Source organism: Zootoca vivipara, chromosome 2 (assembly GCF_963506605.1).
Source record: "Zootoca vivipara chromosome 2, rZooViv1.1, whole genome shotgun sequence".
NCBI lineage: Eukaryota > Metazoa > Chordata > Lepidosauria > Squamata > Lacertidae > Zootoca > Zootoca vivipara.
Genome location: NC_083277.1, coordinates 38,428,214 through 38,450,433, shown reverse-complemented (window position 1 = coordinate 38,450,433; position 22,220 = coordinate 38,428,214). Strand labels below are relative to the sequence as shown.

At 44.5% G+C, this 22,220-nt stretch overlaps 1 protein-coding gene across 1 annotated transcript in view; it reads left to right on the top strand.

Moving 5' to 3' along the window:
• Positions 1-22,220, top strand: part of LOC118080763 (netrin-4-like) — a 67,121-nt gene that overhangs the window by 39,510 nt on the left and 5,391 nt on the right. The window contains exons 4-9 of the mRNA XM_035106497.2: positions 1,088-1,214; positions 3,358-3,546; positions 10,823-11,036; positions 11,351-11,487; positions 13,121-13,189; positions 14,600-14,770. Of these exons, the coding sequence (XP_034962388.1) occupies positions 1,088-1,214; positions 3,358-3,546; positions 10,823-11,036; positions 11,351-11,487; positions 13,121-13,189; positions 14,600-14,770 (907 nt within the window). The remainder of the gene's footprint in view (positions 1-1,087; positions 1,215-3,357; positions 3,547-10,822; positions 11,037-11,350; positions 11,488-13,120; positions 13,190-14,599; positions 14,771-22,220) is intronic.

Genomic DNA, 22,220 nt, shown 5'->3' with positions numbered 1-22,220 from the left:
AGAGGAGATGCGTCTATAAATTTAATTTTTTAAGAATGCTTCTCACCAGTTTCTCACCTGCAACGACATGTTATAGGGCCTTGCAGCAGATGAAACGCAACCCCCCCTTTTAAACACCACAGAGAACTGCCAGTGGCATTACTAGCAAGATTAAAGGGATTTAGATTAGATTCATGCCTCAGTCTGAACTGAAATCTCAGGCTCCACTTTTGTATATAATATGCAGTGAGGCAGAAGATGGCTGCATGGCTACAACATTTGGTACCCCAACCCCATGTGCAAGAGGGGGCGGTGGAAGGAATTCAGGGGTGCAGGGGGGGTGTTTGACGACTGGAAAATTGAACTCAGTGGGGTCCATTCAGTTCAACTTTCATTCATTTCACAACCAATACAGAGGGGGATGACTGGGAGTCCTCTTCCATATTTTAAAAATCACATTTGAAAACAAAAGAGAGAAAGACATTTGAAAATGTGAGGAAAAAGGAAAATAAAGTGAACTAGGCTTTCAGCAATGAAAACAAATGGTACTTGAAGCAATTTCTCTCCTTTTGCAACCCTCACTAAATAATTATTTTAGGCTGCCGGCGCCTGTGTGTCCTGCTAAAACCCAAGTCGGCTTGATCTCAAAGAGGTGGCCGAGCGAGAGCTAATGACACACTTCTGCATTAGGTGAGGATTCAGATTTTTGCAGATTTTTCAGACCCTTGAGGTTTCATTTCTTCTCCTCGGAAGGAAGAATAGGGGCACATTTCTTTCAGCATGTCACCTGTAGGCCTGTAGCTAGGCCTTCTCCAGTAGGTCTAGATCGGGCTGTTTCAAGAAATTGCCGCCGCCATCCATCTTGGAACTGCCGAAAGAGGCTCCAAGCGAATGGGGCCTGGAGCTTTGGGCTTGGGAAAGGAGCAGGAGGAGTCGCCGTCCCTCTGCCCCTTCCAAATTTTGGACGTCCAAGTGGAGAGGGTTCCAATGAGCAGCCCTTTGGGATGCAATGAATGCATGTTCTTCCACCAAAAAGACCTCTTAGCTAGTGCATTTTAGCGCTTTACCATTTTCTGAATGTGTGTGTTGTTGTTGCTTTCTTTGACAGGTCCATGGGAAGTGCATGTGCAGACATAACACTGCAGGGCAGCATTGTGAGAGGTGCGCGCCACTGTACAATGACCAGCCATGGGAGCCAGGCGATGGAAAAACAGGGACACCAAATGAATGCAGAAGTATGTGGGTATGGCGAAGAGAGGGTAGAGATGAAGGGTTGCAATGTAATCCATCTTTCCACCCAGCAGCAAAGCCCGATAACAGCCAATTCATGGAGTCTGGATTTACGGTGCTCTAGCGACAGATGGGGAATGGGATTGCCAAGCAACTGCCTGAAACTCCTTTCAGTCTCTCTCTCTATGTGTGTGAGCAAATGTGGTTGGCCTATGTGATATATTGTAAAATAGGGTACAAAGAGCAAAGCTCTGGTTTTCGAAGAGATTTTGCCCTAGCATTGCTTACTAGAGTTTTGGCCTACGATGAAGGCAGGGGGAAATATACAGATTTTTTAAAAGTTCATCTGTTTCCCAGCAGGTACCATTGTAGATTTATTTATTTATCTATTATTATTATTATTACTTATTGGATTTATATACAGTGGTACCTCGGTTTATGAACACAATTGGTTCCGGAAGTCTGTTAATAAACTGAAGCGTTCATAAACTGAAGCAAACTTTCCCATTGAAAGTAATGGAAAGTGGATTAATCCGTTCCAGACGGGTCCGCGGAGTACTCAACCTGAAGCGTACTTAACCCGAAGCATGGGTGTAATTGGTTTCGGAAGTCTGTTCATAAACTGAAGCGTTCATAAACTGAAGCGAACTTTCCCATTGAAAGTAATGGAAAGTGAATTAATCTGTTCCAGATGGGTCCGCGGCGTTCGTAAACCGAAAATTCGTAAACCAAGGTGTTCATAAACCGAGGTTCCACTGTACCGCCCTATATATGCAGGTCTCAGGGCGGTTCACAGAATTTAGAGGCTTTCTAGTTTTATTTCATTTCGTCGAAGAGTAGTACTTCATTTCATGGTAAAAGTCCTACCATCGTTCCTCAGAAAATAATATATTCGGAATGGGTATGTTAGCTGAAATACTGTTTGAAAAGAATACATTGGATAAAGCAAAACTCCAGTTACAGTAAGGTTTTTTGAATCAGAATTAAAGTGGCTCATCTCTAGAGGTTTAAGGTTTCCATAATTAAAATTCTAACTTCTAGGGATCCTTTCATCTTAAAACTATGGAGCAGTTAGTGGCCTGGATGGAGATGTGTCTGTCATTGGCCATTTTTACTTTTATTGGCCTAATGTACAAGTCACTGTTCCAAAAAAGATTCCGGTTTAAAGTAGTTGAGGTGGGGTGGGGTGGGGTATTTGAGGGACGAGGACTGAACACCACAGATCCTTCATGCTAGATGCAGCCCCAGAGGCAATATTTACACCCGCTTTTATCAGAACAGGGTGGGCTGGGTGAAGCTCTTCTCATGTTTTACATCTTATATACTAACAAAAGGCAACAAGCTTTATATGGAATCAGTTTTGCAAATATGATTACAATAAGTGCTTGGTTATCAGCACAAATGGGGTGCGGGTGGCGCTGTGGGTTAAACCACAGAGCCTAGGGCTTGCCGATCAGAAAGTCGGCGGTTCGAATCCCCGCGACGGGGTGAGCTCCCGTTGCTCAGTCCCTGCTCCTGCCCACCTAGCAGTTCGAAAGCACGTCAAAGTGCAAGTAGATAAATAGGTACCACTACAGCGGGAAGGTAAACGGCGATTCCGTGTGCTGCTCTGGTTCGCCAGAAGTGGCTTAGTCATGCTCGCCATATGACTTGGAAGCTGTACGCCGGCTCCCTCGGCCAGTAAAGCGAGATGAGCGCCGCCACCCCAGAGTCGTCCGCAACTGGACCTAACAGTCAGGGGTCCCTTTACCTTTACCTTTACCAGCACAAAGGAGTTAAATTTGTCAGTCTCTGCCCTACCCCTGCAAATCCTGTCTTTTCTTAACTCATACCGATTGAGGAAAATGTAAAAGGAATAATTTATTTGTTTGTTTCATAAAACTCTATATACCCCTTGGCTGTAAAACAACAGCAACAACAACCCTCAAAGCAGTTGACCAGAAAACACCACTCATGTCATCGGTTTTTCTTTACCCCTTTCCCCAGCGTTTCATTGCTCTTAACTAAAATGTTAGGGCTAAATAAATCCACAAGAGGAACCCCCCCCCACACACATTCAAGTTCTATTCCCTTGTACTACAATGTGAGTAAGAATCACGATGCTCCTCCTTCTTTTCCCTCTCCCCCTCACCCCTGGGCTCTGGACAGAGTGTCGCTGCCACAGTCATGCTGAGAGCTGCCATTTTGACCTGAGCGTCTGGTTGGCATCAGGGAAGCAGAGTGGAGGTGTCTGTGACAACTGCAAGCACAACACAGAGGGCTACCGGTGTCAAAGGTGCAAGCCTGGTTTTTACAGAGACAAAGCCAAACCCATGTCTTCGCCGGAGATTTGCAAACGTAAGTGGGGATGGGGGGGGTCTGTCAATTTGGATTTCACTTTTTCTTTCCATCTTAAATTTATTTCTTCACATTTCTGCAGCAGGCTGGAGTGCTGTTGCTTTTAAAGTCATGAAAGTTCTTTGGCATTCTAATGTGAATTTCTCTAATAGTAATAATAATAATAATAATTAATAATAATAATTCCTTCAGTAGCACCTTAAAGACCAACTGAGTTTTTTAAGTCTTTAAGGTGCTACTGAAGGAATTTTTTTATTTTATTTCGACCCAGACCAACACGGCTACCTACCTGTAACCAATAATAATAATGATAATGATAATAATAATAATAATAATAATAATAATAATAAATTTATTCCCCACCCATCTGACTAGGTTGCCCCAGCCACTAGGGGTGGCTTCCAACATAGTATAAAAACACAACTAGGCATCAAATATTAAAAGCTTCCCAATATAAGCCTGCCTTCAGATGTCTTCAAAAGGTTTTGCAGTTCTTTATCTCCTTGACATCTGATGGGAGGGCGTTCCACAGGGCCCTCTGCTTGGTTCCCTGTAACCTCACTTCTCACAATGATGGAACCACCAGAAGGCCCTCGGAGCTGAATCTCAGTGTCCAGGCTCAACAATGGTGTGGAGATGCTCCTTCAGGTATACAAGGCCTGAAGGACACATTTTTGTATGCACTTTGTGTGACTAATACACACCTTTCTGCAAACAATTTCCCCTAAGGTAATGTATTTTTGTATGTTATTTCCCAAACACATGCATTTTATGTACCCTTCCCCCAAACATGTGCATTTTAATACACATTATTTTGTTGGAAAACTGAATTGCAAAATTCAGAGAAGCGCAAATTTGGAATGATAGCTGCATTTCCGCTTGCGATATTCATTTGAGAAATGTGAATTAGATATTAAAAAGAAAACTGGACTGAATTTCTTCCCCACTGTTAAATGTAAGTCACCAGCACAATTGTATTAGTCATATTTCTATACAGTAAAGTAACTGATTGATTCAAAATCACCAGTGAATTTGACCGGGGGGGGGGGGTTACAACATGTACAAACTGGTAGAGCCTATCTCAAAGTGCCATCGCTGTATGCCTGTCCTTCTCTAGGGTCAAGCTCTGGTATAAAAAATGGTTCTGCCCATTTGTAGGAGAAACCAGCAATACATGCTGATCAGGGATGCCATCATGACATACGAAATGTTCCCCCAGTCACTGGAACAGCTTTGCATTCTAATAAGTTTCCTTTCAAAAAATGGAAGTGGAAGCAAACAAACTGATAAATGCTTTGGGATCCATGCAGCACCCGAAAAAGAAGGAAATTCTGAATTTCAGTGCAGGGCAAGACAGACTGCTGGGCCACTGTTTGATTCGCTAGGAAGCACACCTGTCATTTGAAGTACAATGTCAGTCTCCTCTTTTCCTATTCCTATATCTGTCTCCACCCTACTGCCTTGCTTCTGGTCTTTTGCTGCTACTTTGGTAGACCTGATCCAGGTTTCCTTTGAACTCTTATGCTTCTTGCGCTGTAATTTCCATAGTCCCCCCGTATTGCTTGAATGGCCCCGTTCACAACACTTCCTCTGTTTCTGCTCTTTTGTGTTTGCCTCTTCTGAAATGCTAGTGCTGGCTCAGCCTAGGCCCCCCCTTCCTGCCCTGTTCACCAACTTTTAACCTTTCGTGAAAGCACAGGGAACGAGGAGCTGCCGAGCTAACCTATCGGTGTACCTGATCATATTGCATGACACCCAGTGATTTCTCCTGTAGCTCCTTTCTCTTAACTCTTGATAAGTCTTGGGGAAAGTAAGCTTTGTAAAGCCACCCTACCACAAGATTAGATTTCAAACCTCAGAGCAGTTGAAAGATTTGTGCCCGAATACCAAAGTGGGGTAAATGTTCTCTAACTTAAAGAGCAGCAGGGGAGCAAAACCATTATTTCCTAAGGAATCTACCAGAAAACAGCTAACTTGAATAAAATTGAAGTTCAGTTTTCCCAATGGCTTTTGATCTGATATGGCTGCCTTAGCTCTACAAAGTAAAAAGTAGAGCTAAGACAAATCTTCTCGCAAATATTTTCTTCAGCATTCACTTCTGGGAATACTGATGTTTCAATGCTTTCCAGATATCCTCTGAATTTTTTCTGAATATTCACAGAAAATCACAATCAGTATTTGATACCCAGTGGGATTTGATTTCAGTATTTGATCATTAAAATTATGTGATAGTCAGCAAGTCTAGTAAAAGCATTTGGTAATATTTGATAGCTGGTATGCATTGATGGTTTGTTCTTTACAGTATTTGGTGGCTGACATACAATGTTTTTTTTAGAAAATAAAATTTTATTAATCTAGATTTCCAAAACAGCCTACAAAGGAGAACCATAAAACAAATATAAAACAGATCAAAAACACAGGAACAAAAGCAGTTATTGAGCCACGTTTTAGACTTCTTCTTCTTCTTCTTCTTCTTCTTCTTCTTCTTCTTCTTCTTCTTCTTCAAAAAGATTGCTCAGGATTTTAACTGACATGCAAGTCTTTGACATGTGCATTAGTATTTAGTACAGCCTACCTTGGTTTTCGAACAGCTTAGTTCTCAAACAGTTTGGCTCCTAAACGCCACAAACCCGGAAGTGAGTATTCCAGTTTGCAAACTATTTTTGGAAGCCCAATGCCCAACGCGGCTTCCACGGATTCCGACTGGCTGTAGGGGGTTCCTGCAGCCAATCAGAAGCCACATGTTGGTTTCCGAACGTTTTGGAAGTCAAACGGACTTCCAGAATGGACTCCGTTTGACTTCCACGCTACAACTGCTGTATTTGATTGCTTCCGATATGTCATAGTTTGCCCCCTGCAAAAATCAAAACAGACAAGATGCGAACAAGTCTGAAGTACCTGACTTGTGAAGTAAAATCTGAGGTGCTATTTTTGAATCCTTACTTGAAACTTCACATACAGAGTTTGGCAGTATTTGAAAAATATGTCAGATTCAAATTATTCCTTTCAGTTCTCCAACAAGTTCTGCTCCCTGTTCGCGCATTCTGTGGGAAAAGTCTCTTCTGTCACATATCAAGCATGCAGAGCCTACGTATATCAAGTTTGTACAAAGGCTCCTTCACAAGTTTTGCTGAACGTGTATGTGGGGGGAGAACTCATGGTTGCCACCCTGTGCCCCCTTTCTATTTGCACAGTTCTACTCAGTAGCAGCCAATGGAGCTGCACAGGTGAGGTGGTAGTGCCACCTAGTGAGAGGTGGAGGGGAAAGGCATCAGAAGTTTGGCACAGCACAGATGCAGTGGCCGAAACATTGGGTTGTCTCCGCCATAATGCCCGCACCATGCCAAGCTCCTTCTGCCCTGCCCTTCCACCTCTCAGTAAGCAGCTTCGTCACACCATGTTCAGAGACAGAGCAACACAGGCTTACCAGCTACTCCTGGTCCTACTAAGGTAAAGGTAAAGGGACCCCTGACCTTTAGGTCCAGTCGTGAGTGACTCTGGGGTTACGGCGCTCATCTCGCATTATTGGCTGAAGGAGCCGGCGTACAGCTTCCAGGTCATGTGGCCAGCATGACAAAGCCGCTTCTGGCGAACCAGAGCTGCACACGGAAACACCATTTACCTTCCCGCTGTAGCAGTACCTATTTATCTACTTGCACTTTGATGTGCTTTTGAACTGCTAGGTTGGCAGGAGCTGGGACCGAGCAATGAGAGCTCACCCCATTGCGGGAATTCAAACTGCCGACCTTCTGATCAGCAAGCCCTAGGCTCTGTGGTTTAACCCACAGCGCCACCCACGTGGGTGCTACTAACTGGGCTTTAGTAACTACTTGTCCTACTAACTGGGCATTGTCCATGATAACAAATAGAAGACCATCCTATCTCACAATTCTGATTTGTGCCACACCCTGTCCTGCTGACCTTCAGCAAAAGACCAGAGGGTTTGCGATGTACCAGTAACTCATATCCTCAGCTTATTTTGGCTGAGAAATGTCATGTTAAATATGCACCGGCTTACAAATTAAAAATCATTTTAAAAATGCTGCGGATACCAAAGAGGAAAATAACAAATTTGTCACAGCAGATTGCACAGATGTTTGTGGGATGAGCAATGGAGTTCTCAGCCCCATTATGAGAAAGGAAGAAATGCTTTGGGGGAGGGAGAGAGGGCATGGAAACTGCCATTGTCTCTCCCGTGGGCACTGGGTTGGAGAAGGAAAGGCCGAGGGGGAAAGCTGAATGAAATACCCCATTAATCCCTCTGTGAAAAGCTTGCTTTAAGAGTGTTCTTCCATCCAGAGCAAAGTCCCTCAGTTAAGCTGAAAAAGGCCCCCGGGCTCCTGAGAAGAAAAGCGAAGAGGGCTCTCTGCTCAGAAGGAATCTCTCAGCATTAGTCACAATAATCGAACGCATTCTCTCTTAATCACCAGTAAGAGGGAAAATGTGTTGTATAACAGTCCGAATGCTCTGGTGTTGGCCAAATCCTCCTCCGCAGAGTTCTCATTGGTAGGGATGCACAGACATTCCTGCAACATGAAGTGAAAGGAAATAAACTGGCCCAAACAGCAAACACATAAACATGATCCTGCCTTCCCCTTCCTGTCACCTCTGCTCATCCCTGAACTTTCTTGAACTCTTTTGGTATTTTGCTGGGTGGAAGGACGGACATGCACATTGGGGCAGATGGGGCATTGCACACTCACCTTGCTTGCAACCAGTCAGCAAGTGGCTGGGAAAACAGCTTTGGTTTCTGTAAGGCAGGCATCCCCCAACTTCGGCCCTCCAGATGTTTTGGACTACAATTCCCATCTTCCCCGACCACTGGTCCTGTTAGCTAGGGATCATGGGAGTTGTAGGTCAGAACATCTGGAGGGCTGCAGTTTGGGGATGCCTGCTGTAAGGTCTACATCTGACATGACACAGGAATGCATGAACAGATTTCCTGACTTTCTTTTTCTTTTTTGCAGTGAAACAGGGCTCCAATTTTTCATTAGAGCATAGGCAAACTTGGACCTCCAGATGTTTTGGGACTATAATTCCCATCATCCCTGACTAGCTAGGGATCGTGGTGGTTGTAGTCCAAAAACATCTGGAGGGCCGAGTTTGCCTATGCCTGTATTCGAGCAACACTAGTGAGGGACAGGGTGCTTAATTTAGAACCGGCCCTACTGTTAGGCAAAGTGAAGCAAGCACTGAAGGGCGGCAAATGCGGAGGGGTGGCGTGCAGACAGAGCTACGTGAGCCGGCCTGCTGCCCTCTGGTGTGGTGGAGGACTCTGCCTCCCTTGTCAGTGTTGAAGTAAGAGCCAGCTGCAACTTAGGCTGGATTTGTCCATGGAATGAGAGTGACCGCATCTTGTCCTTTGCCTCAGTCAGCAAAATGTATTGGGCTGGCCCTGGCTCAACCCTCTCCCACATTCCATTTCCTATTCTAAATCATGCCCACCAAGCTGCTATTAGTCCTTATGGTGGGAGGGGGTAAACATAGGACTGATTCAGGAGCGTGTGTTATTTCCTGTGCAGGGCTAACACTTCATTGGGGGGAAACAGCATGGGGAAATGGAGCAAAAAGTCCTCTCCCCTTGAAAACCACACACAGAGGGAGAGAGAGAGAGAGAGAGAGAGAGAGAGAGAGAGAGAGAGAGAGAGAGAGAGAGAGAAAGAGAGAGAGAGGGAGGGAGGGAGGGAGAGAGAAATGTCTGGAGATCCAATCACAGATCTCCCATTCCATGTCAATTTTGGCCTTAAAGTTGCAATTCTGCTAACCAGGGATTAGCTTAATTTCCACTAACACCTTCAATAGGATTGAAGCCACCTAAGTGCATTCAGGGTACCAGCCAAGGCTTGTCACTTTCTGGTTGACTGTGTTTTTTATATTCTGTTGGAAGCCACCCAAAGTGGCCGGGGCAGCCTAGTCACATGGGCGGGATAGAAGTAGTAAATCATCGTCACCTGAAAATGCATGATTTGAAAACTGATTGTGTAGGAGCAAGAAATACAGAAAGAAGAAGGACACTCACACCTAGGGTTGCCAGACTCAATAGAGGACAGGACTTCTGTGCCTTTAATTGCCCTGCTCTCTTTTGAGTCTGGAAACCTTAAAGAGAAACCAGCAGACCCTTTGTTTAATTTCCAAGCAAAGGGTCTGCTGGTTTCTCTTTAAGGTTTCCAGACTCAAAAGAGAGCAGGGCAATTAAAGGCACAGAAGTCCTGTCCTCTATTGAGTCTGGCAACCCTACTCACACCCAATCTGGCTGGCTTGACACAAGTGCCGTTTCACATATGGCTATGTGTACTAGATGGATGAAAGCCATTTTCTTTTGTTGTAGCATAGATAGGAAAACTGAAGCAAACAGCATTAAACTTGTCAGAAGTGTGTTCATTCCACTACGCTCGGAGTCCATGTGTCAAACATTTAATTAATGCCAAAGTCCAAATTTGGACAAACCATTCCATCAACAAGTCTCCATCGTTTGGAGATAATCAATTTAGCCGCCACAATTAGGTATATACAGACAGTGACTGTTTTACACGTGTCCAATTGATGCGTGAGCATGCACACGCTCACTTTCATGGACCAGGAAGTGGCTGGAAAAGGGGGTGTAATGGGGAAGGGGCGTAACGAGGTTGGCTTATGCACGGGACTCCACTGATGCACATGGGGGCCAGGAATGCAACTTGGAGCTAGAATTTTACGTAACACTGTTACCGATCCAGAATCAAAAATAGAAAGAAGAGCAAGTTTAAGGTCAGATGAAAGTTTCCGATTAGTTATGCATTCAGTTTCTTGGAACACTTTCTGACAAAACAAAGCAGCTTTGGGACAGGACTACCACATAAGGAAGAATAAACCAGGGGCCCTTGCACCCTCTCCAGTATTTGTTATCTCCGGACGCTAACATCCTACAAAGTTGTGATGGATATAAATACCAGTCTGAGTAAGCTTAATCATATTTTCTTTTACCTTGGCTGAAACTGACTTGAGGGGGTCCAGATTGCTTGCCAGCCTTACGTATGGGTCCACCAACATCGACCCTCCTAACATGTTTTTTTCAGTCCATCATTAAAACCTGGTAGGGTTTGAGAAAGAACTTTGCAGAGCTTAGGAATAAGGCCTGGGTCTAATGTCTCTTGGTTATAAAAGAAGTTAAAGGGCAAGCAGTCTATTCCAAGAATGTTGTGTTTATGCATCTGACATAAAGCCCTTGCGGGGATTCTGTCCCGGCAGGTGACTGTCGATTAATTCTCTCCATTCCATACTGCCCTTTCTCATTCAGCTTGCTCCTGCCACCTCATGGGCTCAGTGAACACGACTTTCAACCAGAGCTGGAAATGCCACCCAAAGACAGGATTCTGCTTCTGCAAACCAGGCGTTGCAGGCCCCAAATGCGACCGGTGCCTCTTGGGCTATTGGGGATTTGGAGAGAATGGCTGCCAGCCTTGTGACTGTGCCAGAGACTGTGACAAGCACACTGGAGAATGCCTCAGCAAGTAAGCAAACTCCTTATCACGAACTGATAATGTTCAGAATCCCTAGGCTGGTTCAGTCCTTGATTGGGATTAGGATATTGTTGCCTAATTGAAGGATGCAGAAAATATCAGTGCATCTTTCTGCACAGAAATCACTAACGATTGGTTCTTAGAAATGTCCCTTGCTTAACTTTGCTTATCAAAACTTTGGTGCTAGCATTGCCTCTCTGTCATTGAGTAGTAAGTGAATGAAGCAGAGGTTACCTTATGATTCAATACCATATCCTATGATCTAAGTGCCATTTCCATTTGTTCTGTTGTCCTCTTCTTCCCAGTTACGACAATCAGGCTTTTTTCAACATTCCCATTGGTGGAAGAATCCCTGACCTTATTCAAACACCAGCCAATGAAACTGAAGATGAGTGGCAGTGGAATGACCATGAGCAAGGGTTTTCGGCACTAAGACATCCAGGTATGGATTTATATCGTTGCACGAAATGGACAGGTGCCAGTTACTACTTTTACAATTCATTGGAGCGTTATAGATTTACAGAGTAGCTGTAGAAATACCCGTGGCTTTATTTAGAAAATGCTAGCTAAGGCTAGAAATAAAGGTAAAGGTAAAGGGACCCCTGACCATTAGGTCCAGTCGTGACCGACTCTGGGGTTGCGCGCTCATCTCGCATTATTGGCCGAGGGAGCCGGCGTATAGCTTCCAGGTCATGTGGCCAGCATGACAAAGCCGCTTCTGGCAAACCAGAGCAGCACATGGAAACGCCGTTTACCTTCCCGTTGTAGCGGTTCCTATTTATCTACTTGCATTTTGACGTGCTTTCGAACTGCTAGGTTGGCAGGAGCTGGGACCAAGCAACAGGAGCTCACCCCATCACAGGGATTCGAACCGCCGACCTTCTGATCAGCAAGCCCTAGGCTCAGTGGTTTAACCACTGCGCCACCTGGGTCCCTAAGGCTAGAAATAGAAATGGACAAATCTGTTAATTTCAGTGTCTCGTTTTTCCAGTTTTGAGTTCAGTTCTCCACATTTCTGCATCAATTTGCACTTATAAATAAGAAAAGCCCATCCTCATTTTTGTGTGCATTCATCCTAATATATACATTTCTGCTAATTTTTTCCTAACGCAATGTATTTTTTAGTGTTGTTTTCAGCAATATATGCATTTTGATGCACGCTTTCCCCAAACAGACACATATTTATACACATTATTTGGTTGGAGAACTGCAGCACAGAATTCATGGAAGTGCAACTTTAGCTGTGATTTCACATATTATTTTGGAAAAAGCAAATTAGGTAGCGTTTTAATGCAATCCAAACCAAACCTCCGCACCCCTTGGTAGAAAGTCTGCTAACTTTCATGGCAACATATTATGTGCTGCAGGCACCAAATTTGCCTTCTGACATAGAACCTTATAAAACTGAAGAACTCCTAAAATAAGTTCCAGCCTTACAGAACCTTATAATTGTGTTTGTCGTAAGTAATTGTCTGTAGTGACTGAAGGGTACTTGAGTCTGATCTCTGACTTGCTTTTTATTTAGCATATATATATTATAAGTGTGATAATTTCCATGCAGAGTGTTTTGCTTCCTACTTAGAAAGCTTGGCTAGATAGGGCGGTGTTTCACTTTTGCCATTTAAGCATCCTATTTGCAAATAAATGATTTCTCTTTAAAACCTATTTTAATAAGACATACTCACCTTCTTGGGCAAGGTTCTTGGGCCAGATCTAGGCGTTCTTGGAGGAAACTAATTTTCTGGATTCATTTCAATCAGGGTTTAGGCCTGGGTTTGGCACAGGCCCTATGTGATGGAGCTCTGTCATGGCCTTTTAAACTGTGTGTTTAGTATGTATTTTTGTGCTTTTACATTGTAAACTGCCCTGTGAACCTTACTTAAAGGGGAGTATAGAAATTTCATAAATAGTTAATAAAAGAATAAACAATAGCAACAAAACATTCCAATATTTGAAAGTGTATGTGCATGTGTACATGAAAATAACTTGATTTCTCTCTTTGCCGAACTCACCCGACCCCACTTTCTTAATGTGACCCTCCCTCCTTCAACACTGGCCTGCGATTCCCTGGCTAGAAAAGTGTGTCTGCAAAGAAAGGATACTAGGAAGCGTCACCAATTTCTGCCAGATGAAATATGCTTATGGTAAGTGAGTAAAAAACCTTCTCCCATTTAAATAGTGGGAAACAAATGATGCAACAGAACCTCTTTCCTGCTGCTCTTCATCTTTCAAAACTCCAAAGTCTGTATCAGAGAAGCCTAACTTCTGCACAAAGGAAACTCGGATACTTAATGCTCCCATAAAAATAATGTAATGTAAGATGATGTGCATCTTACATTCATTTTACTTACACAATTGCATAAATAAATGGAGAGCGGCAGAGTGCCAACTTGAATAAAATATTGGAGTGCATAATCAATCACAAGACACACACACACCATTTGAATGGCAATGCCCATCATTTTTTGGGGGGCAGCCCCCTCAAATATTTTAGGGGGGGCAAAGGGACCTCAGTCCCTAGGAGTTGGCTCATGGAAAGCGGAGTAAACTCATTTTCTATTTATTTTCCTCCCACCCAGCCAAAGCTGCGTTCAGAGGCTTACCTGGCTTTGTGAAGGTGGTGCAGGGGTTCTGGGATAGTGCCAGACCCTCTGTGCCTACTTCCCAGAGCTGGAAAGGAGGTGGGAGGGCTCTAGGACCCTGCCACAGCCCTTCTCCCCCCATTCCTGGCTTCATGCATCATTGTGATATGCTTGGACCCCCGGAATGAAACCCTCGCATAAGATGTGTGCTGCCTGTATGAAATTGAAATCCTATAACTTTATTTGTCTAGATATTATGTTATGTGTTGGCATTTGTGTTTTATGTTGTAGACCGCCCTGTGATCATTTGATACAGGGTGGTATATACTGTACATTATATTCCTGCGTATAAGACTACTTTTTAATCCAGGAAAATCTTCTCAAAAGTCAGGGGTTGTTTTATATGCCGGGTTGTATTTCTTATACGACGAGTATATCCCAAACTCTATATTTTAACTGGAAAAGTTGGGTGTCGTCTTATACGCCCAGTCGTCTTATACACCGGAATATAGATATAATCAGCAAGATATGTAGTTTCTCCCTAAGACAAACTATCCAAATTCCATGACAGATCTCCAAAGGCAGTCTGCTAATGTGTTCTTGTATTAATTAAGATGTGCTATAGCAGGGGTCAGCAAACTTTTTTAGCAGGGGGCCAGTCCAATGCCCCTCAGACCTTATGGGGGGCCGGACTATATTTTGAAAAAAATATGAATGAATTCCAATGCCTCACAAATAACCCAGAGATGCATTTTAAATAAAAGGACACATGCTACTCATATAAAAAACATGCTGATTCCCGGACCATCCGCAGGCTGGATTTAGAAGGTAATCGGCCCGCATCTGGCCCCCGGGCCTTAGTTTGGGGACCCCTGTGCTATAGCCACATTTTCAGGTTCTGCCAACGGACACAGCAAAATAAATTGCCCAGTGTGTATAATTCATTGTGTTTCTTTTCGTGTTCTTTGGCAGTAATAAAAGCAAAGATCCTCTCCGCTCATGACAAAGGAACCCATGCAGAAGTCATTGTAAAGGTCAAGAAGGTTCTGAAATCGGGAAGAGTGAAAATCACAAGGAATAACAGAAGCATCTATCCTGAGTCTTGGACCAACAGAGGGTGCACATGCCCAATTCTTAATCCTGGTAAATACTCTGTATTTATCCCTGGCATGTCCGTGTAGGACAGGAATTGTCTCCAGCCGGAAACCCTGGAGAGCTGCTGCTAGCCATTGTTGGAAGTTATGAGTTAGATGGAGCAATGGTCTGAGGCATTATAAGGCAGCAATCACAGTTCCTCAATGTCCTTTCCTTTTCCCCAGAAAATGGGCATGGCAGTGCCAACCCACCCTCAGTGCTTCATGCCCCAAAAGCACTTTACCAGGCGTCTTTTACCCATAGAGGCTAGTGGTGCGGGGCACCAGAGCGCCAAGTTCTGGAGGGCGCCAGGGAAGAGGCGAAGGCTGGACGCGGCGCCTCCTGGCATCAGCTCGAAGCTCTCGCCCACCTCCACCATGCTGCGCCGAAGTAGCACCACGCCCGGGGCCTCCATCTGCCATGGCCACCATGGCACGAAGTGGCCAGCTGAGCTGGGAGGCACTGCGGCCAGCCTCTGCCTCTTCCCCGCTAGAGGAGCTGCCCTCCAGCCGCTATCTGCCTCCTCCAGCCCTGCCAGCAGCGCTGTCCTCCCGGAAAAAGGACAACTCTGGGAAATGGGGGGGGGGGCGCCGGAGGGAGCGTTGCACCATGACGCCAGATATGCTTAAGACGGCCCTCAAAGCATTCCTGACAGATGGCTGTCAAGCCTCCTCTTAAAGACCTCCAAAGAAGGAGACTCCACCACACTCATTGGCAGCAAATTCCACTGCCAAACAGCTCTTACTGTCAGGAAGTTCTTCCTAATGTTTAGGTGGAATCTTCTTTCTTGTAGCTTGAATCCATTGCTCCGTGTCCGCTTCTCTGGAGCAGCAGGAAACAATCTCTCTCCCTCCTCCATATGACATCCTTTCATATATTTGAACATGGCTATCATATCACCCCTTAACCTTCCCTTCTCCAGGCTAAACATACCCAGCTCCCTAAGCCGTTCCTCATAAGCAGGGCCGGCTCTAGGGGTAGGCTGTGTGGCGCGGGACGCCGGGCCGGTAGGGGGGCGCCGCGTGGCAAAGTCATGTGGAAGCCATGCTGCGCGCTGCACCCACCCACCAGGGCGGGGGCGCCGGAGCGATATCCGCACCACGGCGCCAGGGCGCCCAACATGCTTGAGACGGCCCTGCTCATAAGGCATTGTTTCCAGGCCTTTGACCATTTTGGTTGCCCTCCTTTTCCATGCTAGGTCAGTGTGAGATAATGGTAAAAAGAAGGGACCATATCAAGACAATGTATTATTTGCTTCAGGTGGTTGGTTCTGTGACATAATCACCATTGAAGACCTCCAATTTGCATTGAAGGGAAAGCTCCCATTGGAATAAGTGGGAGCTTTTTTCCTCTATGCAAATAACCGGTGTGGGGACTGCCGTGGGGGCAAAGAAGTAAAGCTCTCCTATGCCACATGCCAGGGTTCTGCTCTAGATCAGGCGTGGTCCTACGCCTGTAATTTACTTTTTAGAAGCCAGTCACCGAATTACTAAATACATGGTGGGCGCCTCATTTGTTTTGGCCCTTGGTGCCAGACTCTCTTGCATTATTCCTCCCAGTTTCATCACTATGCTTTGTAATTCGATGCACACTGCCACATAGGTCCTATTGTCCTTAAAACGAGAGCCTGGGAACATGCTTTGGATTCTTTATTCCATTTGAAGTCAAAGTAATTAGAGAAGGAACTAGTTTACTTCTGGGCTTGCATCAGATTAGGATGAGCAAATACGTACTTCTGAAGGTCGCAGCAGTCTTGCCCCCACCCCTTGATAAATTCTATTGTGCTTTTTTATTGTGACTAAATTAAACACACATCCACATTGACTGAAAGGAAGTGTTTTGTCTAAAATGTAGGGTTTATAACCTAATCAGTCACCATGATTAACATGAGAAGACTTTCCCAGCAAATGCCTAGAATACCCACCACTGTTTCGATTTCCCATTTGGTTTCTGCCCCACAAACTGAGGCTGGAGACAAACAATAGCTTTCTTGAAAGAACTGACAGCAATTTGAAAGAGGGCTTGCTGCTTAGGGTGTATAAATGCACCGTGTTTTCATTTATAGCAAGGAGGAAGTTTCAGGGTTTTGTACCATTTAAAAACCTGCGGACCAGTTAGATCTGAGTTGACCTGGGGCAAAAGGAATGAAGGGAAGCCTCTTTAAAATGGTTGGTTTCCAGCCTAACAGTAGAGTAGTCAACTTTCATATCCTGCCAATGTATTTATTTTATTTATTAAATTTATCCACCACCCTTCATCAAAGGACCACAGGATGGTTTACAAAAGCTCTTCCTTCATAACACCTTTGGGGTAGACAGTGATCATATTCCTCTCCCTCCCATTAAAATCTCCACTTAGGAGAAATCCAAACTTAAATGATGATGCAGAAATGTGGAGAATAAACGCAAGGTTGGAAAAACCGAGAAAGTGAGAGAAACTGAAATTGACCTGTTTCTCCACCCCTACTTCCAGACAACCAGTTTATTGAGCTTTCGTCCTGATCTGTTTGCACAAATTCTGCAGGAGGTCAGATGTCACCTGCTATTCATTGAGCCTGCATTCTGATTTGTTTGCAGGGAAGTGAGATGATGCTGTGTCCAGCAAATGTTACCCCACACTTTATAATGCATTTTTGTAACACTTTCCTTATTGCAAAAAAACCCCACGTTTTAGAAGAAGTGGGTCTGCTGCAGAAAATCTCCAAATCAAATTTAATTGTGCAACCTGAATTTGCCAATATGTGATTAAACCCCACCTGAAAATAATAACAGTCTGGAAGCGCCTAGTCAGGGGTGCCAACTTGAATGAAATATTGCGGGGGGGGGGGAGGGAGGGAAGCCCTGCCCTGCATCACATGACACAGTGCACGCATACCATTTGGATGGCAATGCCCATCAACTTTGTGGAGGTCTGACCTCCTCAAATATTTTATTGCAGTGGCCAAAGTCCCCACGGCCCCTAGGAGTTGGTTCCTATGCCGCTTGTGATGCTATGATGATGATGATGATAATAATAATAATAATAATAATAATAATAATAATAATAATAATAATAATATATTATTTGTACCTCGCCCATCTGGCTGGGTTTCCGCAGCCACTCTGGCCGGCTTCCAACAAAATATTAAAATACAATAATTAATCAAATATTAAAAGCTTCCCTAAACAGGTCTGCCTTCAGATGTCTTCTAAAAGTCCGATAGTTGTTTATTTCTTTGACATCTGCTGGGAGGGCATTCCACAGGGCGGGTGCCACTACTGAGAATGCCCTCTGTCTGGTTCCCTATAACCTCACTTCTTGCAATGAGGGAACTGCCAGAAGGCCCTTGGCACTGGATCTCAGTGTCCGGGCAGAACGATGGGGGTGGAGACACTCCTTCAGGTATATACTGGGCCGAGGCCGTTTAGTGCTAAGTTGGAAACACTGTGGGAAGTTTAAAGGATGGCTAGATCCAACTGTCTGGGTCTCTTTGGTGTGCCAATTCGGGAGGGGGGGGATGTATTAACGAAGTCAAAGGGCAAACATTAGCCACGGGTCCTGCCCAAGGATGCCAGCTGCAAATACTGGCTCTGGGAGTCATACCAATCTCCACTCAAGTATTGTCCTACGGTAAACAGAGACTAGATCTAATGGGCTTAAATTTCAGGAAGGTAGATTTCAGTTGAACGTGAGGATAAATTTCTTGATGAGAAGAGCAGCTTGACTGTGGAACAAATTACCAAGGTGGATGGCCAGCTGCCATGGGTGCTTTAGTTGAGATTCCTGCATTGCAGGGGGGGGGGTCGATGACCCTCTGAGCCCCTTCAAATTCTGCTGTTCTGATTCTATGAGTGGAGTTTTTGAAACAGCATCTGTTAGAGGTCCTCTAGTTCCTTATTTTGTGTGTGGAGCAAGGGACTGTCAAGACCCACATCCAGCCATAGAATTCTGTGACTGAGCAAGCAATTGAGCACAAGCCCCAATCCCCCACTGTCCATAGCTGCCAAGTTATCCCTTTTTTTAAGGGAAATTCCCTTATGCTGAATAGGCTTCCTCGTGAGAAAAGAGAAAACTTGGCAGCTATGGCACTGTCCTCAATGCCACACTGGCTCTGAGCCCCTGACATAGGGATCGGAGGCATGTGGGCTAGTTTAATGCAGAACAGAAACAATTTGCAAGTCCAGTTTCGACTATATTTGCATTCCCTTTCTTCCGGAATGTCCCTTCCTGTCCCTTTTTGTTTTGTTTTGAGCAAGGGGAAGGGCGTCTTTGGGAAAAGACAAGGAAATAATCCACACTCGCCCCTGCTAGTCCCGTCTGGCACTGCATTCATCAGGGGTTTCTGCTGTGCGCAGCAGTCTGGCTCCCTGCCCAACCATCTCTGTGCCATTGTACGGCATGTACTTCCCTAGCTGGTGACAGGAAGTCCATATCTAATCTCATGGCATTAGAGTATAATCATAAAAACTTCATTTATGGTGTGGTGCAAAGCAATTGCAGTGTGGGTTTATTTTTTAAGTAAAAATAATAATAACAACAATTGCCTATACAAAAAAAATCCTTCCAGTAGCACCTTAGAGACCAACTAAGTTTGTCATCGGTATGAGCTTCCGTGTGCATGCACACTTCTTCAGATATTTCTTCGATTTCTTCAGTTGCCTATGTCACCAACAGAGATATTTGTTGTTGTTTAGTCGTTTAGTCGTGTCTGACTCTTCGTGACCCCACGGACCATAGCACGCCAGGCACTCCTGTCTTGCACTGCCTCCCGCAGTTTGGTCAAACTCATGTTCGTAGCTTCGAGAACACTGTCCAGCCATCTTGTCCTCTGTCGTCCCCTTCTCCTACCGTAGTGCCCTCAATCTTTCCCAACATCAGGGTCTTTTCCAAGGATTCTTCTCTTCTCATGAGGTGGCCAAAGTATTGGAGCCTCAGCTTCACGATCTGTCCTTCCAGGGAGCACTCAGGGCTGATTTCCTTCAGAATGGATAGGTTTGATCTTCTTGCAGTCCATGGGACTCTCAAGAGTCTCCTCCAGCACCATAATTCAAAAGCATCAATTCTTCGGCGATCAGCCTTCTTTATGGTCCAGCTCTCACTTCCATACATCACTACTGGGAAAACCATAGCTTTAACTATACGAACCTTTGTCGGCAAGGTGATGTCTCTGCTTTTTAAGATGCTGTCTAGGTTTGTCATTGCTTTTCTCCCAAGAAGCAGGCGTCTTTTAATTTCGTGACTGCTGTCACCATCTGCAGTGATCAAGGAGCCCAAGAAAGTAAAATCTCTCACTGCCTCCATTTCTTCCCCTTCTATTTGCCAGGAGGTGATGGGACCAGTGGCCATGATCTTGGTTTTTTTGATGTTGAGCTTCAGACCATATTTTGCGCTCTCCTCTTTCACCCTCATTAAAAGGTTCTTTAATTCCTCTTCGCTTTCTGCCATCAAGGTTGTGTCATCTGCATATCTGAGGTTGTTGATATTTCTTCCGGCAATCTTAATTCCGGCTTGGGATTCATCTAGTCCAGCCTTTCGCATGATGAATTCTGCATATAAGTTAAATAAGCAGGGAGACAATATACAACCTTGTCGTACTCCTTTCCCAATTTTGAACCAATCAGTTGTTCCATATCCAGTTCTAACTGTAGCTTCTTGTCCCACATAGAGATTTCTCAGGAGACAGATGAGGTGATCAGACACTCCCATTTCTTTAAGAACTTGCCATAGTTTGCTGTGGTCGACACAGTCAAAGGCTTTTGCATAGTCAATGAAGCAGAAGTAGACGTTTTTCTGGAACTCTCTAGCTTTCTCCATAATCCAGCGCATGTTTGCTATTTGGTCTCTGGTTCCTCTGCCCTTTCGAAATCCAGCTTGCACTTCTGGGAGTTCTTGGTCCACATACTGCCTAAGCCTGCCTTGTAGAATTTTAAGCATAACCTTGCTAGCGTGTGAAATGAGCGCAATTGTGCGGTAGTTGGAGCATTCTTTGGCACTGCCCTTCTTTGGAATTGGGATGTAGACTGATCTTCTCCAATCCTCTGGCCATTGCTGAGTTTTCCAAACTTGCTGGCATATTGGGTGTAGCACCTTAACAGCATCATCTTTTAAAATTTTAAATAGTTCAGCTGGAATATCATCACTTCCACTGGCCTTGTTATTAGCAGTGCTTTCTAAGGCCCATTTGACTTCACTCTCCAAGATGTCTGGCTCAAGGTCAGCAACCACACTACCTGGGGTGTACGAGACCTCCATATCTTTCTGGTATAATTCCTCTGTGTATTCTTGCCACCTCTTCTTGATGTCTTCTGCTTCTGTTAGGTCCTTACCACTTTTGTCCTTGATTATGGTAATCTTTGTACGAAATGTTCCTTTCATATCTCCAATTTTCTTGAACAGATCTCTGGTTTTCCCCATTCTATTGTTTTCCTCTATTTCTTTGCATTGCTCATTTAAGAAGACCCTCTTGTCTCTCCTTGCTGTTTTTTGGAAATCTGCATTCAGTTTCCTGTATCTTTCCCTATCTCCCTTGCATTTTGCTTGCCTCCTCTCCTCCGCTATTTGTAAGGCCTCGTTGGATAGCCATTTTGCTTTCTTGCATTTCCTTTTCCTTGGGATGGTTTTCGTTGCTGCCTCCTGTATAATGTTACGAGCCTCCATCCATAGTTCTTCAGGCACTCTGTCCACCAAATCTAAATCCTTAAACCTGTTCCTCACTTCCACTGTGTATTCATAAGGGATTTGATTCAGATTGTATCTTACTGGTCCAGTGGTTTTTCCTACTTTCTTCAGTTTAAGCTGGAATTTTGCTATAAGAAGCTGATGATCTGAGTTACAGTCAGCTCCAGGTCTTGTTTTTGCTGACTGTATAGAGCTTCTCCATCTTTGGCTGCAGAGAATATAATCAATCTGATTTCGATGCTGCCCATTTGGTGATATCCATGTGTAGAGTCGTCTCTTGTGTTGTTGGAAGAGAGTGTTTGTGATGACCAGCTTGTTCTCTTGACAGAACTCTATTAGCCTTTGCCCTGCTTCATTTTGAACTCCAAGGCCAAACTTGCCAGTTGTTCCTTTTATCTCTTGATTCCCTACTTTAGCATTCCAATCCCCTGTAATGAGAAGAACATCCTTCTTTGGTGTCATTTCTAGAAGGTGTTGTAGGTCTTCATAGAATTGGTCAATTTCACTTTCTTCAGCACTGGTAGTTGGTGCATAAACTTGGATTACTGTGATGTTAAAAGGTCTGCCTTGGATTCGTATCGAGATCATTCTGTCATTTTTGAGATTGCATCCCATTACAGCTTTTGCCACTCTTTTGTTGACTATGAGGGCCACTCCATTTCTTCTACAGGATTCTTGCCCACAGTAGTAGATATGATAGTCACCCGAACTGAATTCGCCCATTCCCTTCCATTTTAGTTCACTGATGCCCAGGATGTCGATATTTATTCTTGTCATCTCATTTTTGACCACATCCAGCTTA